Below are 25436 nucleotides of genomic sequence, written 5' to 3' on the forward strand. Positions count from 1 at the left end.
TTTTTTTCACCACCCTGCTTTTATTTTGTGATTGTGTTATCTTTTCATTTATACACCTATGTTAGGATGTTCTCTTTATTTCATCTTTGCCTCTCTAAAGCACAATAGATAGAAACAGCATCACGTAAAAGGCCCCTTCGCACTTTGTGTTGTGGCATCTACCACAACCCCTCCTCCCCCCCCAAGGTGTTGAAGGATTAAAAGGAGAGCAATGCAGCAAACTTCATACAGTGAAGATGAGGGAGAGAGCAGTGGGCTGTGGCACTAATCTCCAGAACAGATCACCGGGAGCCCGGTGAAAGGGCAGAGGTGAGTCAAAGTCCTGTGGCGCAATAACAAAACACACCCTACAACTGCGAAAGGTCATCTGCTTACATCCAATAGAAAAGACGACGAGCCTGAATTTAAAAAAACAAAACAAACAAAACTCAACTTTACGGGCTAAGCCTTCACTACTTTTTACAACAGTGACTTGAGTGGCGCACAATGGTATATTGAGCAGGTGATAAGGTAAGAGAGACATATGTGCCGTGAAAGACAAAAGGAAGAAAAAAAAAAAAAAGCCTGCACTGCACACATGTAGTGGCCCTCAGTTTGCGCGCACACACACACACACACACACACAGTCATGAAGACAGTGCACTAACAACACACGCACACACCCAGAGAGTATTGCTGGTGGGCAAAAGGAAAGTGGACTTCTCATAACTGACATAAGTGACCATCTACCGGTCTTTGCAATCTTTCACAATGGGGTGGGGGGTTAGGGGGATGGTACAAAAGCCAGTTTGAAATACAAACAAGCAACCACCTCAGAGCCATTTCAACATGGCCGACAGCAGGCTGCACGGGTAAGGCTGATCCAAGATTGACTCCGTGCGGTACCGTTGCAATTAACGGGGTTTCGATTCTCTCGCTCGCTCCCTCGTGAGTGAAAGGAAAGCTCACAATAAGGAGATTAAAGACAGCAGCTGAGCTTTGCCCATTTTCAAATAACCGCTCGCTTAGGTTTCCTGATACCTGAGTAAGATGTGCCGCGTCAGGCGGAAATCCACGCACAGGCACACCTAACGATTGGTTGAGTGAGATTCTCTGTAATCCCACAGCATCCATGATGTCTTATCGTTGTTGATGATGTATACTCATCGCAGTCGAGGCAAATATACAGATACTTTGTGTGAAATAAGTGCTTGACTTGCCAACATCGGTCTCGTGCAATAAATAAATGGTTAATGGTCAGCAATCTGAGGTGGCATAACCCCCCCCCCCCCTTTTAGCGTAATAGCCACATTCACACCAAGCAGCACAGTTCCGTTCAGATCATCGCGGCACCGTTTGGAAGGGTACTTTGTAGGGCCGAACGATTTTAGAAAAGATCTCGTTGCGATTTTTATGGAAGATATTGCATGATCTTCTTCAAATCGTGCGCCGGTGCAAAACTCACTGCAGTAATGCACACACACACGACAGGAAATCACATCATACCATCAAAACATTCAAAGCTCTTCCTCCAATAATGCAACACAGCGACAGTGACTGTGTGAGGCAGTCCTTTTTCAAGGTTGAATGAAGCAAGAATGACTCCTTGCTGTCGTACATACGGCATATATGTATGGAACGGTGTAAGACTATGTACAAATATTTTCCTTTTCACTGAAAATGTTTTGACTTTTGCGCTTATGTGCATGTTCATTGCACATCCTGTATATATGTAAGATCACTAGGAAATAAATTGTTTTCATATGTTTGAGAAAGTAAACTGCTGCATATGGAGATTATGGTCTTAATGATATAGTCTAAAATTCATACCGTGGTATAAATGGAATCCCTTCGCAGTAATAGCATACATTGCGCTATAAAATTAAGTAGAGGAATTAATAGTAATGAGATATTTTGAAATGTGAAATGGAAGTATTTCCTGTTGAAATGGGCATAAAGTATTAGTAGACTTGTTCTTATCTTATTTTTCATACAGTCCACGAGTAGCATACCGCTCTGATTGTGATCTAAGCTTGCTAAGAGTGCTGCAAAACCAAACAAACCAACCCTTGGTGAACACGTAAAAATAATAATAATAATAATAATAATAATAAACTTCAATCAGAAAAAGGAATCGTTCAGCCCAAGTTTATTTATTGTAGCTTGGTTGGTTTCACAGACCTAATTTCTACCAAAACATAGAGGGTAGAGCTGATTTATCGTTTTCAAATCAAAATCGTGATCTCGGACGATGCAACTTCATGATCGTCAAAGCTACATTTTTTTAAGCGCTCTTATCACCCCCCAGCCCCCCTACTCCCAATCTCAGAAATGCCATGCTACTCGTGGACAGGTCACGCTAACCAGGTCCGAGATACTTAAAACAGCGTCACGTCATATAGAACCTTCCTTCCCGAGTTGTAGCTTTCCTGGCTGCTCAGAAACGCCAACTTGCGCTGCACAATGTTTAAGGGCAACAGCTAAAAGACGCGCGGTGCAGACCCTCTCCTTAGTGACTAAACCTAGACTCTGTTGCAGCAAATATGATAGGTAAAGACAAGTCACTTGTCTAGTTCCCATGTCTAGCATTAAAATTTTTTTTTAAAAATAAAATAAAAACGGCTGCACAAAATGATCGAGGTATGTCGTTACTATTTGTCAACTGTGGGCCTTTGAGTCTCTTCAGTGATTAACGGCTCTATAAATAAACTTAGAATGAATACATATATATTTTTCTAATCAATTTAACTTTGCAAAGGGACGTTTTTTTCCAACATGTCAAATTGATTTAGTTACATTTAAGAAAAAGCAAACATGTTGACAGGAAAATGTTAAATTTGAATGAAAAGAAGCTGACAGAAGAATAACTATAATACTTTATGATCCTTTTCACAGGAAATATGTACCTTTCACATTTAAGAAACACTTCCATTCTGATTTGTACAGTTTTACATTTGCCATTACTCTGAAGGGATTCAATGAATACCATAATGCCCATTTCAGGCAATATTACTTAGCCCTCAGTCTACGAAGCAGTTAAGGCTCTGACAAAAACATTTACTGGTACATGGTGTATTATCTTTCATTCATGAACATAGAATATTCAAATATTAAAAAAATATATTTTTACCTACACCATTATTCCACAGAATTGCAAATGTATACGTTTATGATGGCAAGCAGTCGGTCTTGTTTTGTTGAGCCATTAAAAAAAAAAAAAGTATCTCCCTCACACATCAGTTACACAAGGTACCCACGTACTACGTACTACATATTGATTAAAAACCTCAACTTGAGAAACTTGTGATTTAAGGCAGAGACTTAAGACCCTTTCATTTGAAGAGGAATTGTGGTTCCACAGAGAGCACAGAATCCATTGGGTTTCTTTTAAAAATACAAACTAATAAATAAAAGGTCCCAACACTTGACTCAGTAAAACAACCGATTGACAGCATCGGTGGGAAAATTTAACACCGATTTGATTCCGATGTAATCTGATTGCCGGATATAAATGCCGGCGTGGAGTGAGGAGATACGACCCCCCAGCGGCGCATGCCTGAAGAGGGAAATGCATGCATTACAGTATCTCCACTGCGGGTAGGGTCAAAACCTTCCAATTAAGACTCCTTTTATGTGTCAGGCAGTTCATCCGTGTTGCAGACAAACAAGTCCTGCCCAGGGTGCAACGGAATGAAAAGAGCCCCATCCATTTCATCACAGGAGGTGGCGGGGGCGGGAGGGGGGCATTGGCCGCTGCATGCCCCATATGTGCCAGTGTTGTGTAGCCAGGGAAGGAAAGGGGAAGGCTCCATCTCACACATGGCTCATCTACAAGTCCATTCAAACTTAAGACACACCGGAGAGATCGTGTACACATCATTTCAAACGTTTGTTCACATACACAATAGATAAAAGGTTGAAGATTTATCTTTGCACTGGTACTTTAAAAATGCAAAGAATATAAAGTCTTCAAAACAATAATGCTGAGCAGCTCGTGAATTTTTTTTTTTTTTTAAGGGCTACGGAAATAAAGTTGTTTACTCACATGAAGGAGACTTACGAATGAATTAAAGCACACTTTTGTTATATTTGACATGCGTGTATACACAATAACTCACTCACATACAATTCAGTGGAGTCCTTGTTCCAATTGACTCAGTCCAATTTGTGTTGCCACTGGCTAGAATTCATATGGTGCATTTAAAAAAAAAAAGGCTTTATAGACACAGGAAGTCTTCAAGGGTGACTGAAGATGTGATTATTTGTGCTAGTAATCGGCATGTACAACAAGCATGCGCATTAAACTTCTAATTCAGTGCAACTGTGGAGGACACAGGACTTAATTCATGAGGCAAAAATACTTCTCTCATGGTTTTGTGACTCGGAGGCATGATGATTATGAAATATGTTGTAAGAATGGGGGATTTTGGCGTGCAGTCCCTAAGCAGGGATTAATTAACAGAGCTAGAGAGCAGAGAATCGTGTCACTCTGTCAACAAATATGTGCTTTTTAAGGTTACCGGGGTCACACATTTTTATTTTTTGTTTTGGCACTGCTAAAAAGATTTTGTTTAAACCACCGTTGCACTAGAATAGCCTTGCAGGGATGTACATAAAAATGTTGGTGTGGTTCTCAAACAAGCACCAGAGGTTATTATCGCTTATCTGTGGTTGGGTCATGGGGGCAACAGCTTTAGCAGGGAAGCCCAGACTCCCCACCTCCCCAGCCACTTCTTCCAGCTCTTCCCGGGGGATCCCAAGGTGTTCCCAGGCCAGCCAGGAGATATAGTCTCTGCAGCGTTTCCTGTGTCATCACCAGGGTCTCCGTTGGTGGGACATGCCCGGAACACCTCACCAGGGAGGCGTCCAGGAAGCATCCTAACAAGATGCCCGAGCCACTTCATCTAGCTCCTCTCGACGTGGAGGAGAAGCAGCTCAACTCTGAGGCCCTCACCTAATCTCTAAGGGAGAGCCCGGACACCCTGCGAAGGAAACAAATTTTGGCCGCTTGTATCCGGAATCTGAGCCCACCTTAGAGACCCCAGCCAGACTCAGCTTCCTCTAAGGAAGGCATGTCGGGAGAGTTGAGGAGAACTTCGAAGTATTTTGCCCACGGACTCACAATGTCCCAAGTCGAGGTCAGCGGCGCCCCATCCTCACTATACACAGTGTTAATGGTGCACTGCTTCCCCCTCCCAAGACATGGGATGATGGACCAGAATTTCCTTGAAGCCGTCAGGAGGTCTGCTTCTATGACCTCACTGAACTCTTCCCACGCCTGAGTTTTTGCCTCGGTGTCCGCTGACGCTGCGTTGCGCTTGGCAAGCCTGTACTGTACTCATCATCTGCCTCTGGAGTCCCACAAGCCATAAAGGCCTTCAAGGACTCCTCCTTCAGCTTGACAAGGCATCCCTTACTGCTGGTGTCCACCAGCGGGTTCGGGTGTTGTCACCAGGACAGGCACTGACCACCTTACAGCCACAACTCTGATTGGCTGCCTCACCAATAGGGATTTAAAGGCTTAAAACACATCTAGGCAAAGTAGGGCCCGCGGGGCATAGTTCCTGCGGCCTTACCAAGTCAGAATAAAACATCTAGTATGCATTACTTTTATTTTGATGTGCATGCATGTCAACAGTGCAAGCAAGCAAACAAAACAGCGACTTGTCTGCAGTGCTGTCAACTTAAAGACATTGTCACCGCATTCAGTGATTTCCCAGACTATTTGAGCAAATATTAAAAACAATAAATAAACGCCAACTGTGGTCCTCATGTTAACAACAATCTTATTTCCTGCACAGTGGAGGGACGTGAGGAATTTCCCCTAGTAACCCGACACCCTCACAAAAAAATTAATTTGGGGATGTTGGGAAACATTTTTCGAAAAAAATAAATCTGAATGTAAATGTTTAGAAACAATCCATTAACGACAACAACACAGAACTTCCTTGGAGCGAAAGTGATTGAGTTTGCTGTAATGGCTTCTTTTGCAGAGCTGATTAATGACAATATTGATCAATCAGCAAATTATGACAGTCACAAATTTTGTAGGGCGGCCCGGTGGGCCAGTGGTTAGCGCACCGACCTCACAGTGCAGAGGTACCGGGTTCAATTCCAGCTCAGGCCTCCTGTGTGGAGTTTGCATGTTCTCCCCGGGCCTGCGTGGGTTTTCTCTGGGTACTCCGGTTTCCTCCCACATTCCAAAAACATGCATGGCAGGCTGATTGAACACTCTAAATTGTCCCTAGGTGTGAGTGTGAGCGTGGATGGTTGTTCGTCTCTGTGTGCCGTGCGATTGGCTGGCAACCGGTTCAGGGTGTGCCCCGCCTACTGCCCGAAGACGGCTGGGACAGACTCCATCACCCCCTGCGACCCTTGTGGGGATAAGCGGATCGGAAAATGGATGGATGGACATATTTTGTAGGAAATGAAAAATATCTGTTGATCCAATCCAGTCGATCTGAGGTGTAAAATCGAGCACTAAGGATTCAAGGTAACAAAATATGTCCTTATCTATAGTTTTCATTAAAAAAAATGAACATCTGGCATTATTCAATCTAACCTCATTTGTTGTTACGCCCCCCCCCCCAAAAAAAAAATTGCTGAAGTAAATCAATCCTGGCAGCAGCACATGATGTGTGTGAGGAAGTAAAGCAATCAACTCGCCAGTGAACATAGGATTGGTATGATAACGTGACTCTGTTCTTCGAAGAATGAACTTTGTTGGTGAGATAAGACTGGCCAGATCCACTCCCTTCAAAAAAAGCAGCACTCCCATATGACCTAAAGCTAACAGCGTTGGGTTCCCCCCGCCCCAAAACATAGCTACCACCTCTAACTCTACCTTTGAAACACATTATTATCACCATGTGCCTATCAGAAACACATTCCAAAGACTGATTCTTTTTATTCTTCTTACAGTGCAACAACAACAACCCTGCCCAAGGGTGCTGTGGACACTGAACGAATCTCAAACTGTCCTCCAACAGGCGGCGCAGGAAACGCATGTCTTGCATGAACGCAAGGGCCCAGCCGTTAAGTCCTTGAACGCATGTCAGCAGAACATACAGCCTAAGTAACCTTCTTAAGGCATTGTGCTGCCTACACACGCCACTGTAAGCCATGATCACAATGGACACAGGGCACTGTGTGTGTACGTGTGTTAAGAGGAGGGTAGCAGATCATGAGGCGCGCACACACACACAGGCCTAAAATTAACCTCCAGGCGCCTCTTTGTAGTCCATAGTGATCAGTTAAGCTTGTCACACTGATCAGTTGACTCATCTTGGGCAGACGCAATCGCCTAGATCGACACTGAAAGTACATCTGCTGAGAATTTGACAGCTGCACTGAACAGATGTTTGGCCACGGTTGTAAAATGACAGGTTGCCAAAAGGAGAAAAAAAAAAAGAAAAGTCATGAAAAGCACAGCTGTAAGTTTTTGGTTTTATTTCAAATCAAATCCTTTTTTTTTTATGATCACCCTCACTATGGTTTCGTGCCATGTCAATTTAGGCATCTCAAAAGGAGGAAGAGTAAGATTATATGCAATACAGGTGATGTGAATCCAACCTGCAGGTATGTTGATTAGTTTTAACGAGGTGCCAAATTTGCAAATAAAGGGACCGAATAAACAAAACATGTGTGCCCACATTTAATGTTGCAGCATAAGCAAATGCTGGAGGCTAAGTGAGAAGTCTAGCAGCTTGACAAGCCTTCTCTAATTAAGTTCATATACTGCATGCAAAACGTATTCCACTTTTTGGGTTTGTCATACCTTCAACAACAACTCAAAACAAGTTGCTCTCCCAGTTTTAACCTGGCCTGTGGAGCGGACTAAAATTACAATGGGGTTCAACGAGCAATGAATTGTCAAGCACTGCGACGGCGATATACCTTTAGGATCAATTATTCGATTGCTCATCCCATCGATGAATTGACTAATCAGATAAAATGGGATTTTGTTTTATAAAACAACATCTGCATGTGATGTGCAGGTATTATTGGTGTTTCCATCCTCACTTTCCAGACCGGACCTGGTACTTGGGACTATGTGTGGCTTTGAAAGGTCAAGCCCGTTAACTGGATAACCGTTTGCTGGTCTGCATGTTGAGTGAGTGCCTAGGGATCGGTTGTGACCGTAGCAGTCATGTATGAAAGTGTTTGTTAGTTTGTTCAATAAAGTGAGTGAAAATGCACTGGCAGAGCATAACAATAAATTATAATTAAGATTTGTAGGCGAAACTAAATTAGCTAACTGATACATTGTGTTGACAATTGTAGACATGCTGTTGTGGAACGTTAGTTAATTTTTCTTTGGAATACACAAATTGCACTTTATCTTCTTTTTAAAGAGTGACATGATCACAAACTTGGGACATTCTGTCTTTTCCAAACTTTACTTTTTGACTGCAGTAACATTAGTCAATTTAGAAATATGATCCCTGCAAAGATTTCGCTTTGAGCTATTTGTATTCAAGTAATTTGATAACCGTTGCAGAAGATGTAGATAGAGTCGCAGAACTTAGCTAAAAGCTACATGCAGTGATAATAGCGTCGTCGTCTCAGTCCTTACAGTCACAATAAAGTATTCGTTTTTTATTAAATGGCCAATGTCCTTACTCATGACAGTTGTTTCTTTAAGACTTTGTAGATTCTCAGTTATCCAGGTCACGGTAGTCTGAAATGGAGTTAACTCGACACTTGTTTGTTGAATTTGTTTTGTCAAAACATTAAAAATTATTCTATGAGGATAATGATTACATTCATGTATAAAACAAAACAACGCTAAATGGGGCCCCTTTGGTGTACAATGCATAGAAATAAAATACCGACTGGATCAAATAGGCTTGAAATAAAATGATGGCTTGCTCCTACCTAACCAAAAAAAAAAATCCACACCAACATAGTTCATTTGCGAATACAGACGGTTTTAAGTCAGTTATCTTGGGCTCTCAGGTGTGCTGTATATGCATTCGCATGTGGCGAAACGCTTGGCAGCCGAAACTGGAAACTGCACTTAAAAAGAGACATTACAAACCAGCTAAAAACAAGTTGCTTACACTAAAACAAGAGCCAGTCAAGGAAACCAACATGACTGACATTCCTATGCCTTATTATCTCCATGCCCCTTGGTACTTTTAGCAACACTAATCACCTGAGAATCCAAGCTGCCTTCTCACCTGGGAGGAATTGTTTCAACGAACGAGCTTTTAGGAGTTTGAATTAGATATAGATCTACGAGCACCGCTGTTTGGAGAGCAAAACAAAGATGGGCGATGAGATCTTGCATTTACTGATTTCCACACAGTGCTGCGCGAGTCTAACTGCCAGTCGCTGCTGCTATATCGCTTTAATTGGTCCTACGCGGCACAAAATGTGGATTACCCTAAACACAAACAATGCACGTCGCGCCATACATTTAGTATCGACTGCTCCAGCTCGCTGACCATTATGGTAATTGCGTCAGTTGCGTAGAATCCACACAACTGGACCTATATACTTCGTCATCAAGAGGGACAATGACAGGAGCGGATGAGCAAATAGTAAGCGTAAATGTAGATAATGTAAGCGTATTTTGTTATGAAAGCAAGAAAATAAAATGCATCGTTTTGCCAGCCTGGTGATGATTTGGTCCATACTGGCCCGGAGGGAGGCATCGCTGCAAGCCCACCGTGCCAACGTAAACCGCAGCATTTGCAAAGCCATTCTTTCATTTTTTGAAATTATTGTAAGGGAAGCCATAAATGGTGCGGTTTCAGCATTAAGAAAGCCTGCAACAAGAAACCAGAATCGGCACCAGCGTAGTCCCCTTTTTTGTTGGCACGCCGTGGAAAAAACGCCAAAGCAACACTGCAAACCAACCAAAGGCAAGAAACCACCACCCCCCCTCATACACACACACACACACATACACAAAAGCAGCCGTTTCACAAGCGCGTCGACTCATGTAGACGGATAAAGAATCGTTTCAAATTACCTTCTTACATCGGTAGGGTGGTTCTCAAGCGTTCTTTACCATCCTCTTGCTCATCTCACAGCCTTCGGGACGCCATGTTGCAAGCTTATGACGTTACGCTTCCTCACCCCTGACCCACATTTGAATAGGAACCAGCCCGGAGTGCAGCAGCACAGAGAAACACAGCTCAGCCCACGGTGGGAGGGTTCGGAGTTCGAACACCAGCCCGCCCCTCCCCGCTCGCTCACTGGCAGTGGTACCTGCGAAGATGGGAGGCGGATGCCCACTCCAAAAAGTCGTTTTACAAGGCAGAGTTGTTCGCTCTCGGGCCCACATGTGACCGAAAAAAATGTCAAGTAGTTAATTAACTGAGGTAGAATTAAGTATACAGTATTTCGTCGTTTTGTTCTTTGCCTTGTTTAACTGGCCAACGCTGAAATAGCTTTCCACGAACACGGACATGCTACTTGCAACCTAATTATTAATCATTGTTTTGATCCCCTAACATTAGACACGCTCTCTTTTCACAGTCATTTGTACCATATTATCAACATTAAAACATTAAATTAGACGAAACGTGGAGCAGAGGCAATCTCTCCGAGTATTTGATACTTTTCACTTTCTGGGTGATACTGTGTGACCTCCTGGGTCAGACGAGTGAGAGCTAAATCAAGCAGAATTGTTGGAATGGGGGTCAGAAAGTGGGCACCAGATGTGCGGAAGTGGGGTTGTTTATTTGGCTCCTCCTCTTTGCACAGAAGGCCCCAAGTCGTGTCCGTTACAAACGAATTTCGGGTGTAGCGTGACTGCTGTTTCATAAGGATACCGGGTTCCAATTGTCACGCGTGTGGAGCATGCACGTGAGGTGTTAACATTTAATAATTTCAAATGCAATGAAGAGACTCCATGCAGGCGTCTTCATCGATGGCGTTGTGCCAAAACACTCTACTGACACCGGCTGGCCGCCGAGGAAACTGCAATCGCTGACTCCAAATAAAATTCAGTACCTGACTTACTTTTCTCGCCCTTTCTCGACTAGCATTGTTCCCAAACTTTCCCACATCACACCACCACACAAAAATGTCACAAAAAGTATGAATATTGAACGAATGATTTCGTCCAAATTTACTTGCAAATTGACTTACCCTGTGCGAAATCTGGGCCTGTTTTATTGAACATAAAGTTGATACACTCGCAGGAAGCCATGATTTTCTCGGATTCATCATCGCAACACATTTAGTGTACCTTCTGCCTTGTAATGGATGATCATTTAAGTGTTCTGCCTGCCACTATACTGTACATTGCTGGCATAGACTGAGGAAAGATATTTGTCATGAATAAATAAATTCGATTTTCGGACAAATTGAGTCATGTGGTTGTCTGTGTATGTGTGTTGTGAAGGTGGGCGGGGGGGATTTTAATTTGAATCCCATTTTTTGGGATGGAAGGCTACATTTATTTACTTCTTATTTTTATTTTTCCTTTTGTAACTTTTGCTTGCCTTTTGTCAATTGTTATTGTATTGTATGTTCAATAAACAATTAACTAACTAACTAACTAACATCGATCCTGGACCGGTCACCGTTCAGTCAGTCATGGGACCAGACACAGAAAAGGGCACCGATTCAAATGGTCGCGAAGTGGGATTGAACCTACACTGCCTGCACAGAAATCTGGTAAATGTCTATTTTATTGCAACGCTTCTCCTTCGGCCTCTCAAGAGGACTGTACTTGGTTGATACCAAACGTCCCTTGTTAATTCTTTCATCGAGATTCACTGCTGCCATCTCGTGGTTTGCATGGGATGTTTTTTTCTGCTCTTGGGCAGTTTTTACAACAGATGACCTTCCAGACGCAACCTCTTAACAACAGTGGCTGGGAAACGGCGAAAAGGGATGCTACCGTTCACCCTGACTGGATTTAGATCCCCAATCATCTGTGTCCAAAGTTTGCAGTGCTACCCACTGAGCCGTCCAGCCACCCAACCCAATCCCCTTTCAAAGTATTGCAACGGCAAGGTCACTTCATTTGTTTTGCATGCTGAAGACATTTGGGTTTCAGATCAAAAGATGAATATAAGAAAATAGTTCAGAATTCCAGCGTTTATTTCATGGTATTTTTATCCAGATCTGGATTTATATCCAGGGCAGACCACCTTTTGTTTGAACCCAGCCATATTTCAAATCAGCAAACGTATTGGAACATGACTGATGGGTGTTTGTAGTTGCTTTGGTGTTTTCTTTTAAATTGACTGCTTAAACATTAGATAGTCCTTGTTTTGGCTTTGCTTTCCACCTGTGAAAACTGAAGTTGCAGCTAAATGGTGTGGTTTCTACTTCAGGTACTCAAAGCGCTTCACATTGTTCCCTCATTCACCTACAGGAGCAACTAGGGAGGGGTTCGGTATCTTGCTCAAGGATACTTCGACATGGTCGCAATGGCCGGGCGGGGATCAAACCACCAACCTCTGGTTTAGGAAACGACATCCCGCAAAGGCTTGTGAAATATTGTGTTTCTGACAAGTGCGCATGCATGTTTAGGTCGTTGCATTGTATTGGATCACCACTAGATGTCACTAAATTCTACAGACTACCTTTAAGCAAACATGAAGTCCTGAGAGCCGTCTTCGGCAGAAGAGCAAATCATTTTTATGTTGAGAGAAGAGGGAAAATCGATCAGAGCTATTGCAGAAATATTGAGAATTGCTAATACAACAATTCCTGCATTGCTAATACAACAATTTAGTAAGTCATGAGAAAGAAAAAAAGTTCCTGGTGTGCTGAGCAACAGACAAAAAACAGATTGGCCAAGGCTATTAACAGCAGTTGATGACAGAAACATTGTGAGAGCTGTGAAGAAACATCCAAAGAAAGCAGTCAGTCCATTACTCCAAACTCCATAGGCCACAAGTGATATCACAATGCAGTGTTAGAAGATTTCGAGAAACAAAATGCAGTTTTGATTGGAATTTGCATCGAAGTAAAGGGATGAACAAAGTTTAATGGATTGGTGAGACCAAGATTAACCTCTACCAAAGTGACGGAAAGGCCAAAGTATGGCAAATGAAAGGATATGCTAATGATACAAAACACACAAGTTCATCATTCGGAATTGACCTTGTCATTCCACTACGTTTGGAGGGGGCTGTGAGTCTGATTCGGAATGTACATTTTAGGAATAAAGCCTCAACCTACTTGTTGATGAATACCTACATAAGCATACTATGCCACTGTATTTCAATGGTGGTCATGATGATGGTGTTATTGAGAAGTATGCTGTTATAAATTGTGCTTGGTGTAAAAAGTTTGAGAACCACTTCTCTTTAGGGAAATGACCAAAATAAGATTGACACCCCTGTTTTGCATTGTAAACAAAGTTAAGAGGAGTCGACAAGCACCAGTTACACTGGAGACACAATTGTAGATTCCATTGAGACTCAGTGGCAAGGCCTTATCACGTGTGATTAATTGCACTTCACTTCACACAAAAAACACACCAACAAAAAAATGCCGTGTTTGTTCCACATGCCCCCCGGAGGTCTGGATAGTGCCTTTAAAAGGGGCTGGAGAGGCTCGTCATCCATACTCAACGATGGGCGCGTGATAATGCTCCTGAACGGCACCGTCCCCCTATCGGTTGATTTTGACTCTCCGGGTGACTTCTTCGTGTTCATCTTCCACATCCTGTTTGCCACCAGTGCAGTCCTGGTGGCCGGCTCGGTGGTCGTGGGCATCGCGTCCAACCGCTCGCTGCGCGTCCAGAATCGCTTCATCTTCATGCTCAACACCAGCGTGAGCGACACGCTGACCGGTTTCTCCGTCTACTATTTGGGCTTGTTCGACGTCCAGGAGGGTTATCCATCCAGAAACGGGACTTTCTATATCCTGCCTTCCTTCCTCGGTGTCAACGTGCTGACCTTCCTGTTCGCCCAGTTTGACCGCTACCTGGCCGTGTGCCACCCGTTCTTCTACCACCGCTATATCAGCCGCTCGCTGGTGATCGGCGCGTGCGCCTTCTGCTGGATCTACACCTACTCCATCCTCACCGTGCAGAACATGGTGCCCATCTCCAAGGCGGCCCAGATCAATGCGTTTGGGGTCATGACCCTGCAGATCATCGTGTTGGTCAAGGTCAGATTTGGCAAAAGTAGAAGTACAGACACTTGTGCATGTAAAAAACAGACTGCTAAAAGTAATGATTCGACTACTGTAGCCCGCTTCAGTAAAAGGTATAGACCTAGGTTGTAATATTTTTGACTTTTACATTATAGTTAGTTTTCATTTCATTTTGACTTTTAATTATTAAATTCAATTCGTTTTATTTGGCTTTTAGGACTGGTTTGTTGGTTTTTATTAGTTTTTCTTTGGTGGGGTGGGTGCTTTGTCTTTTTTTTTTTTTTTTATTAGTTCTAGTATTAATTTTAGCTTTTTTTCAATAAAGAGCATTTGTCAAATGCAGTATTAAAAAAGACACAGGTCACAATAACTAGTGTGTAATTAAGCTCCTAAACTACAACTCTCAAATAACTGTTCAAGCTTCCTTGTTCCTCGTGACTGTACAATAATACCTAAACTCATTAATGAAATTAATTGTCTGAGGTGAAAATAAAGGACATTAAAAATATATTGTTTTAAATTTCTTTCATAAACAGAAAAATATAAAATAAAAATAAACGCACTCTCACCTTTATTTTATTCCGTATTTCGAAAAAAAATTTTTTTTTCAATTTTGGTCTTTGTCATTTTAATTCATTTTCATAACAAACATCCAATAAAAATGTATAAAATAAAGGAAACACATCCTAAGAGAATTATCATTGTACTGGCACGTATGCAAATGTTTGGTGACTTCTACTACAGGTACTACCTTTCATTATTGTGCTACATTTTCACGATGACTGATCGGTTTTGAAGACGACACCAAGGCACTTTATTGCGATGTTTGACCCTATTGGAAACTGGTGTACCTAATGTTATGGCTCGGCTCCAATTTTATGTTAACAAAACAACGTTTTAAGTTAAAAAATAAACTCGTTAAAAAGAGTAACATTTATTTATATTTGCCACCACTGGTCAAGGTTCTGATGACCGTCAAGCTGTATGTGATCGCCCGCAACCACCTGGCCCGAGAGCCCCCCAGCGCCGAGCGGGACAACAAGAGAGAGTCGCTGCGCATCATCGTTTTCGTCGTTATCTGCTTCCTGGCCCTGTGGTGCCCCTCGTTCGTCAACATCATCGTCAGGCAGCTCACCCGGACCGGGCTGCGCTTCCGCAACGAGGCCACCAACCTGTTCGCCATCATGGCGCGCCTCAACGCGCTAGTCACCCCGGCTCTGTACATTTGGGGGAGCCCCGCCCTGAGAGGAGCCGTGTGGAGGCTCGCGTGGAAGCGGGTGTGCCCCAGACGGAGGGCCAGGTAACACCCAAACATTTACTGTGCCGACAGTTTCATTTCGCCTTCACTGCAATGTCTTTCTTTCTGTTTCAGAATCGATTTAACTTCCAAGGTGTGATGAAAGAAGGAACGCGAGCTCTTTTACGACGCATGAGGATGTTACTGTTTTATTTATTTAGATAGTTTTTAATAAGTATTGTCGTTATTTTCTGAATGAACGGGGCTCTTTTTACGTGCCATTTTCTCATTGTTTCACTCATTCTATTGTTCACTGAAATTAACTGAATAAAATTGAGAGGACTCCAGAATGCTCGCGACGGTTTTACCTATTCACAGACACTACCCCCTTGGCCGATCGCCTTTACATAAAACTACAGAATGAAATTCAGAGTGAAGTTCTAATTGCATTATCATCACGTCTGAGTCGGTCGTGCTTTTCATTTTTCAGTTTCATGTGCGTGTTTTAAGGCTAAGACAAATAAAAAAAAAAAAGACGACTAGCAAAATAACTTTGTAGAAAGGAAGACTTGTGTATAAATCCAAACAAAAAGGGCAGCTCCTGGTCAGTGGTGATGGATTTGTTTTCATAGATGTTTCATTTTATGGATCATTGAGTACACATACTAATAACTCTTATGAGATGTAACTTTGTGGTGACAGTTTGACTTCATAATGTAAATAGTATCTATTGTTTTAATAATCCATCCATTCGTTTTTTTAATCCACTTATTCTCACAAGAGTCGTGGGCGTGCTGAACCCCATCCCAGCTGACTTTGGGCAGAAGGCGACGTACACCCTGAACTGGTTGCCAGCCAATCGCATCGGACATAATCAACCACCCTGCACTGAACAATCACACCTACCGACAATTTGGAGTGTTTTTCCACAAGATCGTCTCTGTCTTTCCAAGCTACCCAAGAACTTGGCAATACAGAACATATGCCTCAAGAACTTTATTGATGGTTCAGTGACGTATCTAGTGATGCATAGTTAACACTATATTTTCAAATTATTTCAAAGGAAGAGATGTTTTTACAATGTTCCATTTTTTTTCCAACGCTGCTGGGTTCTGTTCTTCTTCACTGGCAGACGTCTACATATCGAATGCCTCTGTGGATAGCAATATATGACTGTCTTCTTGGGTTTACGAAGCTTCATTTTTCCTTGTTGGACCTGCAATGAGTTGATAAAATAAAACACAAAAACCGACAGCTTGAAGAAATAAATATGACATCAGGAGCTGCGCATGAGTGTCTTGGTACGAGTTGTGGCTGACAGCAGCTCCGAGTGAATGCTCTCATTTTGGATTTGTCGCCTTGACAATTTGTCCTGTTTTGTAAATGACTGAAAGTATATGTGACTGTGGCTCTTCTTGTCCTAATCGTAATCACCCCATTTTTCACAACATTGTATCTGAAACTGAAATTTTGGCTCACAACTCAAAAAAAAGAAAAGAAAAAAATGCAGAAAATTAGTAAGTGACTGTGTATATTGACCAAAATGAATACAGACAAAAGAAAGAGTAAAAGAGAGAAAAACATTTATTTGAGGGGCTGATGCACTAGCTTCAAATAATAGCAGCACTAGCTGCTCAGTAATTGGTGGCTGGTTTTAAATAAATAAATAAATAAATACATTGTTTTAGCGACAGTGTCAGTGTTAAATCATGATGTTTCACAGCAGTATACATTTCACTGCGTTTCTGACACGTGACAGATGGAAGAAGACAGCAGACAGCACTTTACATTTGCCCATTCAGACCACTTGCTCCAGCGCGACTGGACCAGCAGGTCCCGGGAGCGGGCCCTCAGGCTGCTGATCTTTTTGGGTAGCTGGGAGGGTTTGGAGCATTTGACCTGATATCAAGGAGGAGAACGCAAAGACAAAGATTAGAGAAAAGTTCCTGGAAAAAAAATAAAAATTGTTTGAGTAGTCGTTGCTCGCAGTGCACCTGTCCATCATCTCTGAGCCTATATTCCACTTGGTGTTCTAGGGGGAAGAAGCTGTCAGGGCTGGACCAGCTGCATGGAGGTCGAACGGTCACGCTTAAGTAGTGTTCCAATTCTTGACATTTGACAATTTGAGGACTGTCTGGTTGAACTGGGCACAATACAAGTGACAAGCATTTTTTTCATGCACACACATTGGTACTGAATCTTCATGTTTATCTATCTCGCTAGCTAGCGAGCAAACTAGCTACTGATCCTACAGTTCTTCTCAGTTGCTTTGGTACATTTCTCAGATCAGAATTGAATTTCTCAAAACTGCTTGTCCAATTTTCACATCATTGTCACTTGTGCACATCAAAAAGCAGTTTATGATTTCTTGGAATAAGATGCAAACGCTGAAATATTTTACACTATGAATCCTAATAATGATAATGTTGCTAGGACAATACGATTCACAGACACTCTGCGTCTGATATGTAAAACGCATCCCTGATGATAAAACAGAATTTGTACAAATAAAAATAAAACTGAAATGTATACTTTTTGTTCTTCTACTTCTCCCTTTCATGTTTTTTGTAGCTGTGGATTGGGAATTTCTCCATTGTGAGACGAATGAAGGTTTTCTTATCTTATTTTATCTTAGTTGTGCCCTTTCATCAGTTGCAATGACTCACTGATATCGTGAAGATAAAATTTTTTGATCCTCCTGAGGAAAGTGTCATTTCCGATGGCTTCGGCTGTGAGTTCTAGCATGGTGCTCTCTTCGGAGTAAGGTGAAAGCGAGTGGTGCAGCTCAAAGTGGAGTTTGCCATCTTGTTTGTCACTGGTGCTGCTGACCCAGCTGCACAAGTCGCCTCCTTCGCGGCTGTGGAGAAAATGTCAGAAGAAAAAGGCAGAACACATTGTGTGAAACTGATCTATTGCTAAGACCAGACACGTTATGAAGATGACGCTTTCACTGTGTGTGGACCCCATTTTCTGGAAAAAAAGACACTTTTGACAGAAGTTTGTACACTTTGGATTTAATGATGTCGACAGCGACAAAACTTTATCTAGATCCTGCATTTTCTTTCAACCTGTTGTCACTTGTTTAACTTTAATTAGTATGGTAAATTAGTAGTAAAGTAAAAACTCGGGCTCGGGCTTCCAGTCGATGGCAGCTATGGCTCCCCTATTGTACTATTTGCTGTTTATTATAGACAAAATATTGACGTTTTGCTGCTGAAAATGGCTAAATGAGTTTCGTATCCCTTTAAGAATCAATATGTGTTTACCCTGCTTTAGCAAAGCAGTTCCAAACTGCCTTTCATTTCAAAAACCTCTTGACCGGTACTCGTAAGAGGGAGCACATAACTCCTACTCTGGCATCCCTTCACTGGCTCCCTATACATTTTAGAGTTATTTTCAAGATCCTCTTATTTGTTTTCAAATCTCTAAATGACCTTGCGCCATCTTACCTCTCTGAGCTCATCCGCCCCTACACACCTGCCCGGCGCCTCAGGTCTGCGGACCAGACATTATTAGAAGTACCAAGAACTAAACTGAGGCTCAGAGGGGATCGAGCCTTTTCTGTTGCTGGTCCCTCTCTCTGGAATGACCCCCCCCACTGAACATTCGGTAAGCCTCCTCGCTGCCCATCTTCAAAACCCGCCTCAAAACTCACTTGTATTCTTTGGCATTTGACTCAGCATGACTTAGATTTGTTCTTGGTTTTGCTGTTCGGTGCTTTCTACCGTCTTTATTACCGATTTGCTTTACTGTTTGTTGTATATGTTAAATTGCTCCATGTACAGCACTTTGTATGCAGTGATGGCTGTTTGAAAGTGCTCTATAAATACAGTTGAGTTGAGTTGAGCTGAGAAAGAGTCAAAATGATGTTTGTTTACCAATGTGGCCCCAGTCCAAGGCGTACAAGTTTGTATTTAGTGTCGTTCCATGTGCAGCTAAAAGTGCAGTTGTAAGAATTGGCACGGCAGGTGAGGAAATAATCTGTAAGATACACAATTTTAAAAATTAATACATAAAACCAATTACAGAATATCAGTGAATTTTTTGCCTGCATTAAGCAAGAGTCTTCTCACCGAATTCCTCCTCCTCCTCAGCCTGCAGCAGGAGATAAGTGGACATGCTCTTCCCTCTGCTCCAGCAAGTGTACTCTCCGAGCATGGGCGTGCCTACATCCTTGAGCAGTAGATTGGGACCAATCTTCTTCATCTCGAACGGGTTATCTTCATCGATTTCCTCACCGCTAAACTTCCATGTGACTTCATCACCTTCGGATGCGACATCGCACGACAATGTGACTAAGTCGTGCGGTGTACCCACCGTGACTGCATGGACAAAAGACAATCAAAAACACTACAGCGACAAAGAAATGATCATCATGTATAAAATGTGAGAACATACATCTTTTTGGGAAGTATTTGAGTCCATTTGCTCCCATTGCTCCCCCCAGGCTGATGAGCAGGAGCCCGAATATGCAAATTGATCTCTTGAGGGATCAGAGGAAAAATATTAAACCATTGAAGAGAACATAACAAACTGGGAAGGCCATTTACTTCTCAGATTATCATTGACTCCAACAATCCTAAAGAGTCATTATTAACAAGCATCTAATGTGCCTCACTTACCATTCTGGTGAAACAATACTGAAAATTGATGAAGAGCAAAAGTTCAGTGGTTGCTGAAGACCATATGCACCAAGTGTTCTCAAAGACTCTTTTTTATACTAATGCACAAAAGCAAGCATCAGCACCATTTTTGCAGCCTTGTGTGGGAGTGAAGATAGAAACTGAAGGACATAGTAAACCAAAGAAGCAGTCGGTTGAGAGTGCACTTCTACAATTAAGTATGACGAAGGAAAAAGAAGCGGGGTGATTTCGAATCAGATAAAAAAAAAAAACACGATAGTAAAGGGCTCGTGTGAGTAAGGAATGGGGGTTACCCTTGATTGATATACAGCTTTTGATTAAAAAAAAGACTGTTTGAATAGTTGGAATCTGTAATGTGAGAAGAGTGGAATGCAATTCAGCATTATGACAACTGTTTAAAATAAAAACTATTGAATACTAATGTAAAATGGCAGTGATATAATATAATATAATATAATATAATATAATATAATATAAAAAAATAACACAGCCACGTGGACTGACAAATTAGTAAATATTTGTGGGGAAAAAAAGAATTTTAGCCAAATTTCACATAAAAAGGTTTCCGTGTAATGCAATGTCATTCATGTAACTCTATGGGAAAAGATGGCGGCGGGATGTCCCAAACAGGAATTTCCATGCTTATTACTCATTCAATGGGGAAGAACAAACTGTTGGCAAATGACAACGTAAGACTTCCTCATACACATAACAGCTTCCTGACGTGCGTGTACAAAAAGTGGTTTCGTGTTGTAAATAGCAACTTACATTTCCCACAGGGCTGCTTCTATGTATCATCGTTTTTATTTTCATTCACTGACTACGTTAATATCAGGGTTGGGAGGGTTACTTAAAATATCTATTCCTATACAGTTACCGCTTCCTTGCTAAAAAAAATGCGGCTAGTGTAATCCAAGTACCACAATATTAAAGTAATGTCTAGATTACTCCAACATCAAATATGATATTAAAGACAAAATAAATAAAATATTGGGGCAATAAATATTTGTTTGGTTTTCTGTATGACTGTTTAATAGGCATGGTTTACTGGAATTTCAAATCCAAAACCTCAGAAGTGGGAGACAGATGTGCTAAATGCTAATCACTTGTTTGCCATGCTACCGATAGCTAGCGAGTTCACCAGTTCACTGTATATGCTATTAGCTAACTTATTTTGATATGGTGATGATGATTGCCTGGGATGACAACCTTTTTTTATTCTCAGTGACAAGCACATCTTTTTAATATGTTGTTTTAATAATAAAGCATTGGGTGATATGTGATGCGAGTTAAAACACTTCAGAAGGTGCTAGCGTGCAAGATAGCCCGCTGTTTGCATGCATAAGTAAGAAATAGGAACCCTAAATATTATTTAAGGTTCCTATTTCTTAAAGCAAATTCGGATTGACTTTTTAATTTAATTTTAAAATGAAGGCCACCTTTGCAGTATTTTCCAATGCCCCATCCTGTCCAAAGTTGCTCCAGTAGCCTTCATAAATGACTTGCCATCTGCTCTTAAGTGTCCTCATCACTGTTTTGTTGGTGCCATTATGGTGATTGTGTGATTATGACCACTTGTCATTCGGTGAACTTTTTTTAAAAAAAGAATTGTCATTTATTTTGAGATTTCACACGATCTACAATCAAAATCCTATTTATTGTTTTAATTAAAACCCTTAATGGATTCAGTGCCTTTTCAGACTTTTTTTAAAGATCCCGGAAACCCTTGATTATTTACAATGAATATTTATTTAATTCCCCCTATGTCGCTTTGAAACAGAGTCGCTTTTGGGAAGCCTAACACATCCAGTGGGCTGTCGTAGTCCAAATGGCACTAATGATCAGCCAGTTTGCTGACAAGATTGCAGATAGAGTCCACGGTGGCCCATTGAGCTATATAATGTGACAATGTGACTTGTTGGCTGTTGCTCTGCTAAGGCTGGAAAAGGTTTCTTGGCCCCAAAATTTTTTTCAACAGCTAACAGAAAAGATAAGGTTTTTGTATCCTGATTATGCAACATGTATTCTGTTAGACCCCGAACCTGATTGACATGAACATAAATCTCTGGAGTTAGTATTTTTTATGCCATGGTGGGGGTAATGTTTAAAATATTGTATCCAGTCATTTTCTGTACTGCAGGTCACTGTAAACTGAAGCTTATTCTCGCAAATCCATGGGAGGTAAATGACTAGGTTGTTGTTGCTACATATTCAGGAATAGATATGACAGTGTGTGATAGTAGTGTCCTTTACTTAGTAAATATGCAAGTTTCGGTTTGTTCATATTTTCCTTTCTGTGGTTTTGTGATCTTCAGCTTCAGATAGTGAAGGTCAAGACATTTTTTTTCCTTCTGCGAAACTCAACTTCCACTTTGTATCTGATTAAATGACGAGTGTCAAAAAATGGATTTTCTTATTCGTCACTGTCACAAGCCACCACCGTCTTAAACGTCCCCCGCTAAGTTTGATTTTAACATACTGCTGCATGTATAAAATGATGAAATCTTTTTGTTTAAATGTCATCTTTATTATGTGATTAGTTCCACTAGAACATGTTAAGTATGTTGGCATCGCAAAGGAGTGGCAGCATTAAGAAAGACAAAGAACTGCTGAATTAAATACTTTACTGCAGAATGACAGAGAGCTGTGTAGTAGAAGACAGGGAGGATCACTTTTACTCATTTGATCTCAAATCAACTTGCCGCGGTGAGTTCAGAGTTTGTGCTTGTCGATATGTTAGTTGGCCTCATTCTTTGAAGCCTCGTCGAAGTTCTCCACAAGATCTGAAATATGAAAGAGTGGTTAGGAGGGTCTTGGATGGTTGTCCACTACTCACACAACGTGAGGGCTATTAAACACTACAGATGAAGGTGCACTTAATTTGGCCTTCTCAAAATGTTTGAATGTCCATCTGTTTAACGTTTATTTGTGTTTATGTGCTCTTAAGGGAGGGATGAAATGAGAACATTGATACACACTGGATAAATAGTAATCATGAACACAGATTCTTATAATACTCAAAATATGATTCAAGTTTAAGAAGCAGAACACTGTTAATTTTAAATAAGGAACATAACCGCACCCCGAAGCTTGCGTATTTAAAAAAAAAAAAAATTAAAAAAAAAAGAAGTTTAAATGCTCTCCTTGACGTGCCTTAATAGTGTTTCCGCAAGGACACGCTAAAGTGTCGTGTTATATTGCTCGACAAAGTCACAGCTTACCATGGACTAAACAAATGCATTTCTCGCAACGGGGTGAGTGAGAGTGTGGAAAGCGGTGCTACATGTTGCCAGTCAGTACATCATAAACCAAAAACCTGTCGTGAAAGTTGTTATTCAGCTGCTTGTTAGAGAACAGCAAGTTGGGCAGCGCTGAAACACTGAAAAGTTGGACATATGCATTCAAAAGTTTTGAAAAGGTCAGATAAGTTCACATGTAAATCTCTTCGTTCATAATGATTTCATCCTGAAATTGTAAACAGACACCAACTATTCCAAACTTTTTGTGAGTTGTGGATGTGCCATTGCTCACCAGGAACTTCATCATCCTCTTCTTCGGCAGCGAACGTGGGTGCTTCGCTCTCCCCGGCTATGAAAAACACAGACATTGCTGAGTGTGGACTCAAAAAAGCAAAACCAAAGAGTTGAAAATGTCTGTCATACTTGGCTTGGGCAGCGTCTCCGCTAATCGCCTTAGACTGGTGAGACTATCCGCTCCCAGCTGGTTTAGAATTCCCGGGAGCATCTCCGTGAGCTGTTTGTTTTCGGCGTGGCCCGTGATGGTGAAGGTATTGGCCGCTAGGGATGCCTGCACCTTTGGGTTGTTGAAGTGGATAACTGTACCCTGGTTTGTGAACATATTCACCTTCGGAGACAGTAGAACATTTTTTAAGTGGTCCGAAAGGAAGGGGACCTTGCCTTCATCATGCATTTTTGCCTCCTGATAGCATAGTCCAGTAATCCATTTATCTACAGCACTTTTCCTCATTATGCTGCTGTCAGACCCAACACAAGTTGAGCGTGTACGATGGTGCGTTTCCATAAACAGTCAATGCAGTTCACGTGGTCAGGCGTACATGCGTTCAGTGGGGCACAGATGAAGCGTTTAAAGCGAAAATTTTACTTCTTCGCTCATATTGCACTGACCCTGACTATTCACAAGGAATAGGGACCATGCCGGCCAGGAAATAGTGAAAATCTGCGTATAATAGACACCCACTGAAATGCATATGGGAAAAATATATTTTATGCATTATAATTTTATTGATTCTTCAGCGGATTAATCAGTAATCTGTATTTTTATCTACCAAAAATCGGCATGGGCCAAAAAAGAAAAAAAAAAAACATTGGTGTGGCTCTACTCCCACATTTTTTTATACAGCCATTGTATTGTATTTCATGAGGCAAACGTTTCCAAGCCTGATCCTGTCATTCATACCTCCTCAATACCGGAGATATTGTTGACTCCCAGCTTCTTGAGGGAGAACTGAAGCTTCTTGTCATCTGTTGTCGCAGTTCGGTGCAACACCTTCTTCTTTCTGCGAGCCGTACCCTATAAAAAGCAACAAGTATGTCAGTTGGCAGAAGTGCTCTACAGGAATTAAAACTGGTCTGGCATGCACCATCTTACCTTGCCACCTATGCGGACCTGCGCCTGCAGTTTGGCAAGCTTCTCCTGGTTCATTATGGCCTCCTTCATCTATGATCAGAAAAAAAGATGTTGAAATCAGCAAAGACTTAAGGAAGTACAATGAATCTTCACACAAGTTGGTTATTTGCATCACATGTTTTACACGGTTTTGATGAAAATCACTCAGAACTACAGGTTACCTTTTGAGACAACTCTAAAACCTAAACTACTATCATTACAACTCGTTCAAATACAGACTTTTTAGGTAAATAAGCTTTGCAATTACAGTGAATTGTCAACCATGAAAATCTCCCAAATCCCACTTTGTTGGGGTTCAGATGCCGCACGCTTTAAAAATAGACGAAGACTAAAGTTTTGACCAAGTCCACCACGATCATCTCACATGCATTTAGCTATTTATATTAACCTTACACTATTGGTTGTCAATGGGCAATATTATTAAGCCTACGATGTTTCGAGCTATGTTAAATGGAGTGCTACTTATCAGACGGAGTGCTACTTATCAGTCTTGCGTGTAAGAAAGCTAATAGCCACCCAAGCTAATTGGCTCGGTGAGGCCTCTTCAAGTAGACATTAGCAGATGTCTGGTGGTTGTATTACTCTTTTAAAAACGGTATCGGGTGAATGATTCTAAGCATACCACAGAATAAAATTATAAGAGGATGGATTACTTGATAAAGTTTAGAATTTTGTAAACTGACCTGGGAGTTTGTAAACACGCGCCTCACACAACTGATATAAGCTAGGAGAAAGGGTCCAAAGTCGGAAGTGACGCATTCAGGAAGCCTCCCTAGAGAAAGATCTTGTCTAAATATATTAATTTGAGAACATTATTGTACTTTTTGATAAATCAT

The 25436-nt window shown here is 41.5% G+C and overlaps 4 protein-coding genes across 4 annotated transcripts in view; 1 reads left to right on the plus strand and 3 right to left on the minus strand.

Moving 5' to 3' along the window:
- Positions 1-11288, minus strand: part of LOC109525803 (hypermethylated in cancer 2 protein-like) — a gene marked incomplete at its 3' end in the record, with an annotated part of 16018 nt that extends 4730 nt beyond the window's left edge. Inside the window, exon 1 of the mRNA XM_019886588.1 lies at positions 9967-11288. The remainder of the gene's footprint in view (positions 1-9966) is intronic.
- Positions 11289-13094: 1806 nt separating this feature from the next.
- Positions 13095-16081, plus strand: LOC109525762 (adrenocorticotropic hormone receptor). The gene is made up of 3 exons (XM_019886530.1): positions 13095-14067; positions 15015-15352; positions 15425-16081. The coding sequence occupies exons 1-3, from the start codon at positions 13444-13446 to the stop codon at positions 15447-15449; spliced, it is 987 nt and encodes a 328-aa protein (XP_019742089.1). The 5' UTR covers positions 13095-13443; the 3' UTR covers positions 15450-16081.
- A 36-nt stretch (positions 16082-16117) lies between these two features.
- Positions 16118-20389, minus strand: il12b2 (interleukin 12B 2). The gene is made up of 6 exons (XM_019889030.1): positions 19688-20389; positions 19363-19611; positions 19168-19270; positions 17956-18146; positions 17284-17432; positions 16118-17188 (listed from the first exon to the last, which is right to left on the minus strand). The coding sequence occupies exons 1-6, from the start codon at positions 19722-19724 to the stop codon at positions 17024-17026; spliced, it is 894 nt and encodes a 297-aa protein (XP_019744589.1). The 5' UTR covers positions 19725-20389; the 3' UTR covers positions 16118-17023.
- Positions 20390-22437: 2048 nt separating this feature from the next.
- LOC109527241 (transcription factor BTF3-like) lies at positions 22438-25358 on the minus strand. The gene is made up of 6 exons (XM_019889043.1): positions 25284-25358; positions 24562-24630; positions 24370-24483; positions 23595-23796; positions 23464-23520; positions 22438-22715 (listed from the first exon to the last, which is right to left on the minus strand). The coding sequence occupies exons 2-6, from the start codon at positions 24628-24630 to the stop codon at positions 22669-22671; spliced, it is 489 nt and encodes a 162-aa protein (XP_019744602.1). The 5' UTR covers positions 25284-25358; the 3' UTR covers positions 22438-22668.
- Between the last annotated feature and the right edge of the window lie 78 nt (positions 25359-25436).

Source organism: Hippocampus comes, unplaced genomic scaffold (assembly GCF_001891065.2).
Source record: "Hippocampus comes isolate QL1 unplaced genomic scaffold, H_comes_QL1_v1.1 scaffold155, whole genome shotgun sequence".
Classification (NCBI taxonomy): Eukaryota; Metazoa; Chordata; class Actinopteri; order Syngnathiformes; family Syngnathidae; genus Hippocampus; species Hippocampus comes.

Bases quoted from the DNA above. Each gene is read 5' to 3' on its own strand.
- LOC109525762 (XM_019886530.1), top strand. From the start codon at position 13,444: ATGCCGTGTTTGTTCCACATGCCCCCCGGAGGTCTGGATAGTGCCTTT. The intron at 14,068-15,014 runs GTCAGATTTGGC...CCACTGGTCAAG, and splicing joins AGATCATCGTGTTGGTCAAG to GTTCTGATGACCGTCAAGCT. The intron at 15,353-15,424 runs GTAACACCCAAA...TTTCTGTTTCAG, and splicing joins TGCCCCAGACGGAGGGCCAG to AATCGATTTAACTTCCAAGG.
- il12b2 (XM_019889030.1), bottom strand. From the start codon at position 19,724: ATGGGAGCAAATGGACTCAAATACTTCCCAAAAAGAT. The intron at 17,433-17,955 runs GTGAGTCATTGC...TATTGTGCCCAG, and splicing joins ATTTTATCTTCACGATATCA to TTCAACCAGACAGTCCTCAA. The intron at 17,189-17,283 runs GTGCACTGCGAG...CCTTGATATCAG, and splicing joins GGCTCAGAGATGATGGACAG to GTCAAATGCTCCAAACCCTC.
- LOC109527241 (XM_019889043.1), bottom strand. From the start codon at position 24,630: ATGAAGGAGGCCATAATGAACCAGGAGAAGCTTGCCAAACTGCAGGCG. The intron at 23,521-23,594 runs GTATGACAGACA...TGTTTTTCATAG, and splicing joins GGAGACGCTGCCCAAGCCAA to CCGGGGAGAGCGAAGCACCC. The intron at 22,716-23,463 runs GTGAGCAATGGC...TTCATATTTCAG, and splicing joins AGAGGATGATGAAGTTCCTG to ATCTTGTGGAGAACTTCGAC.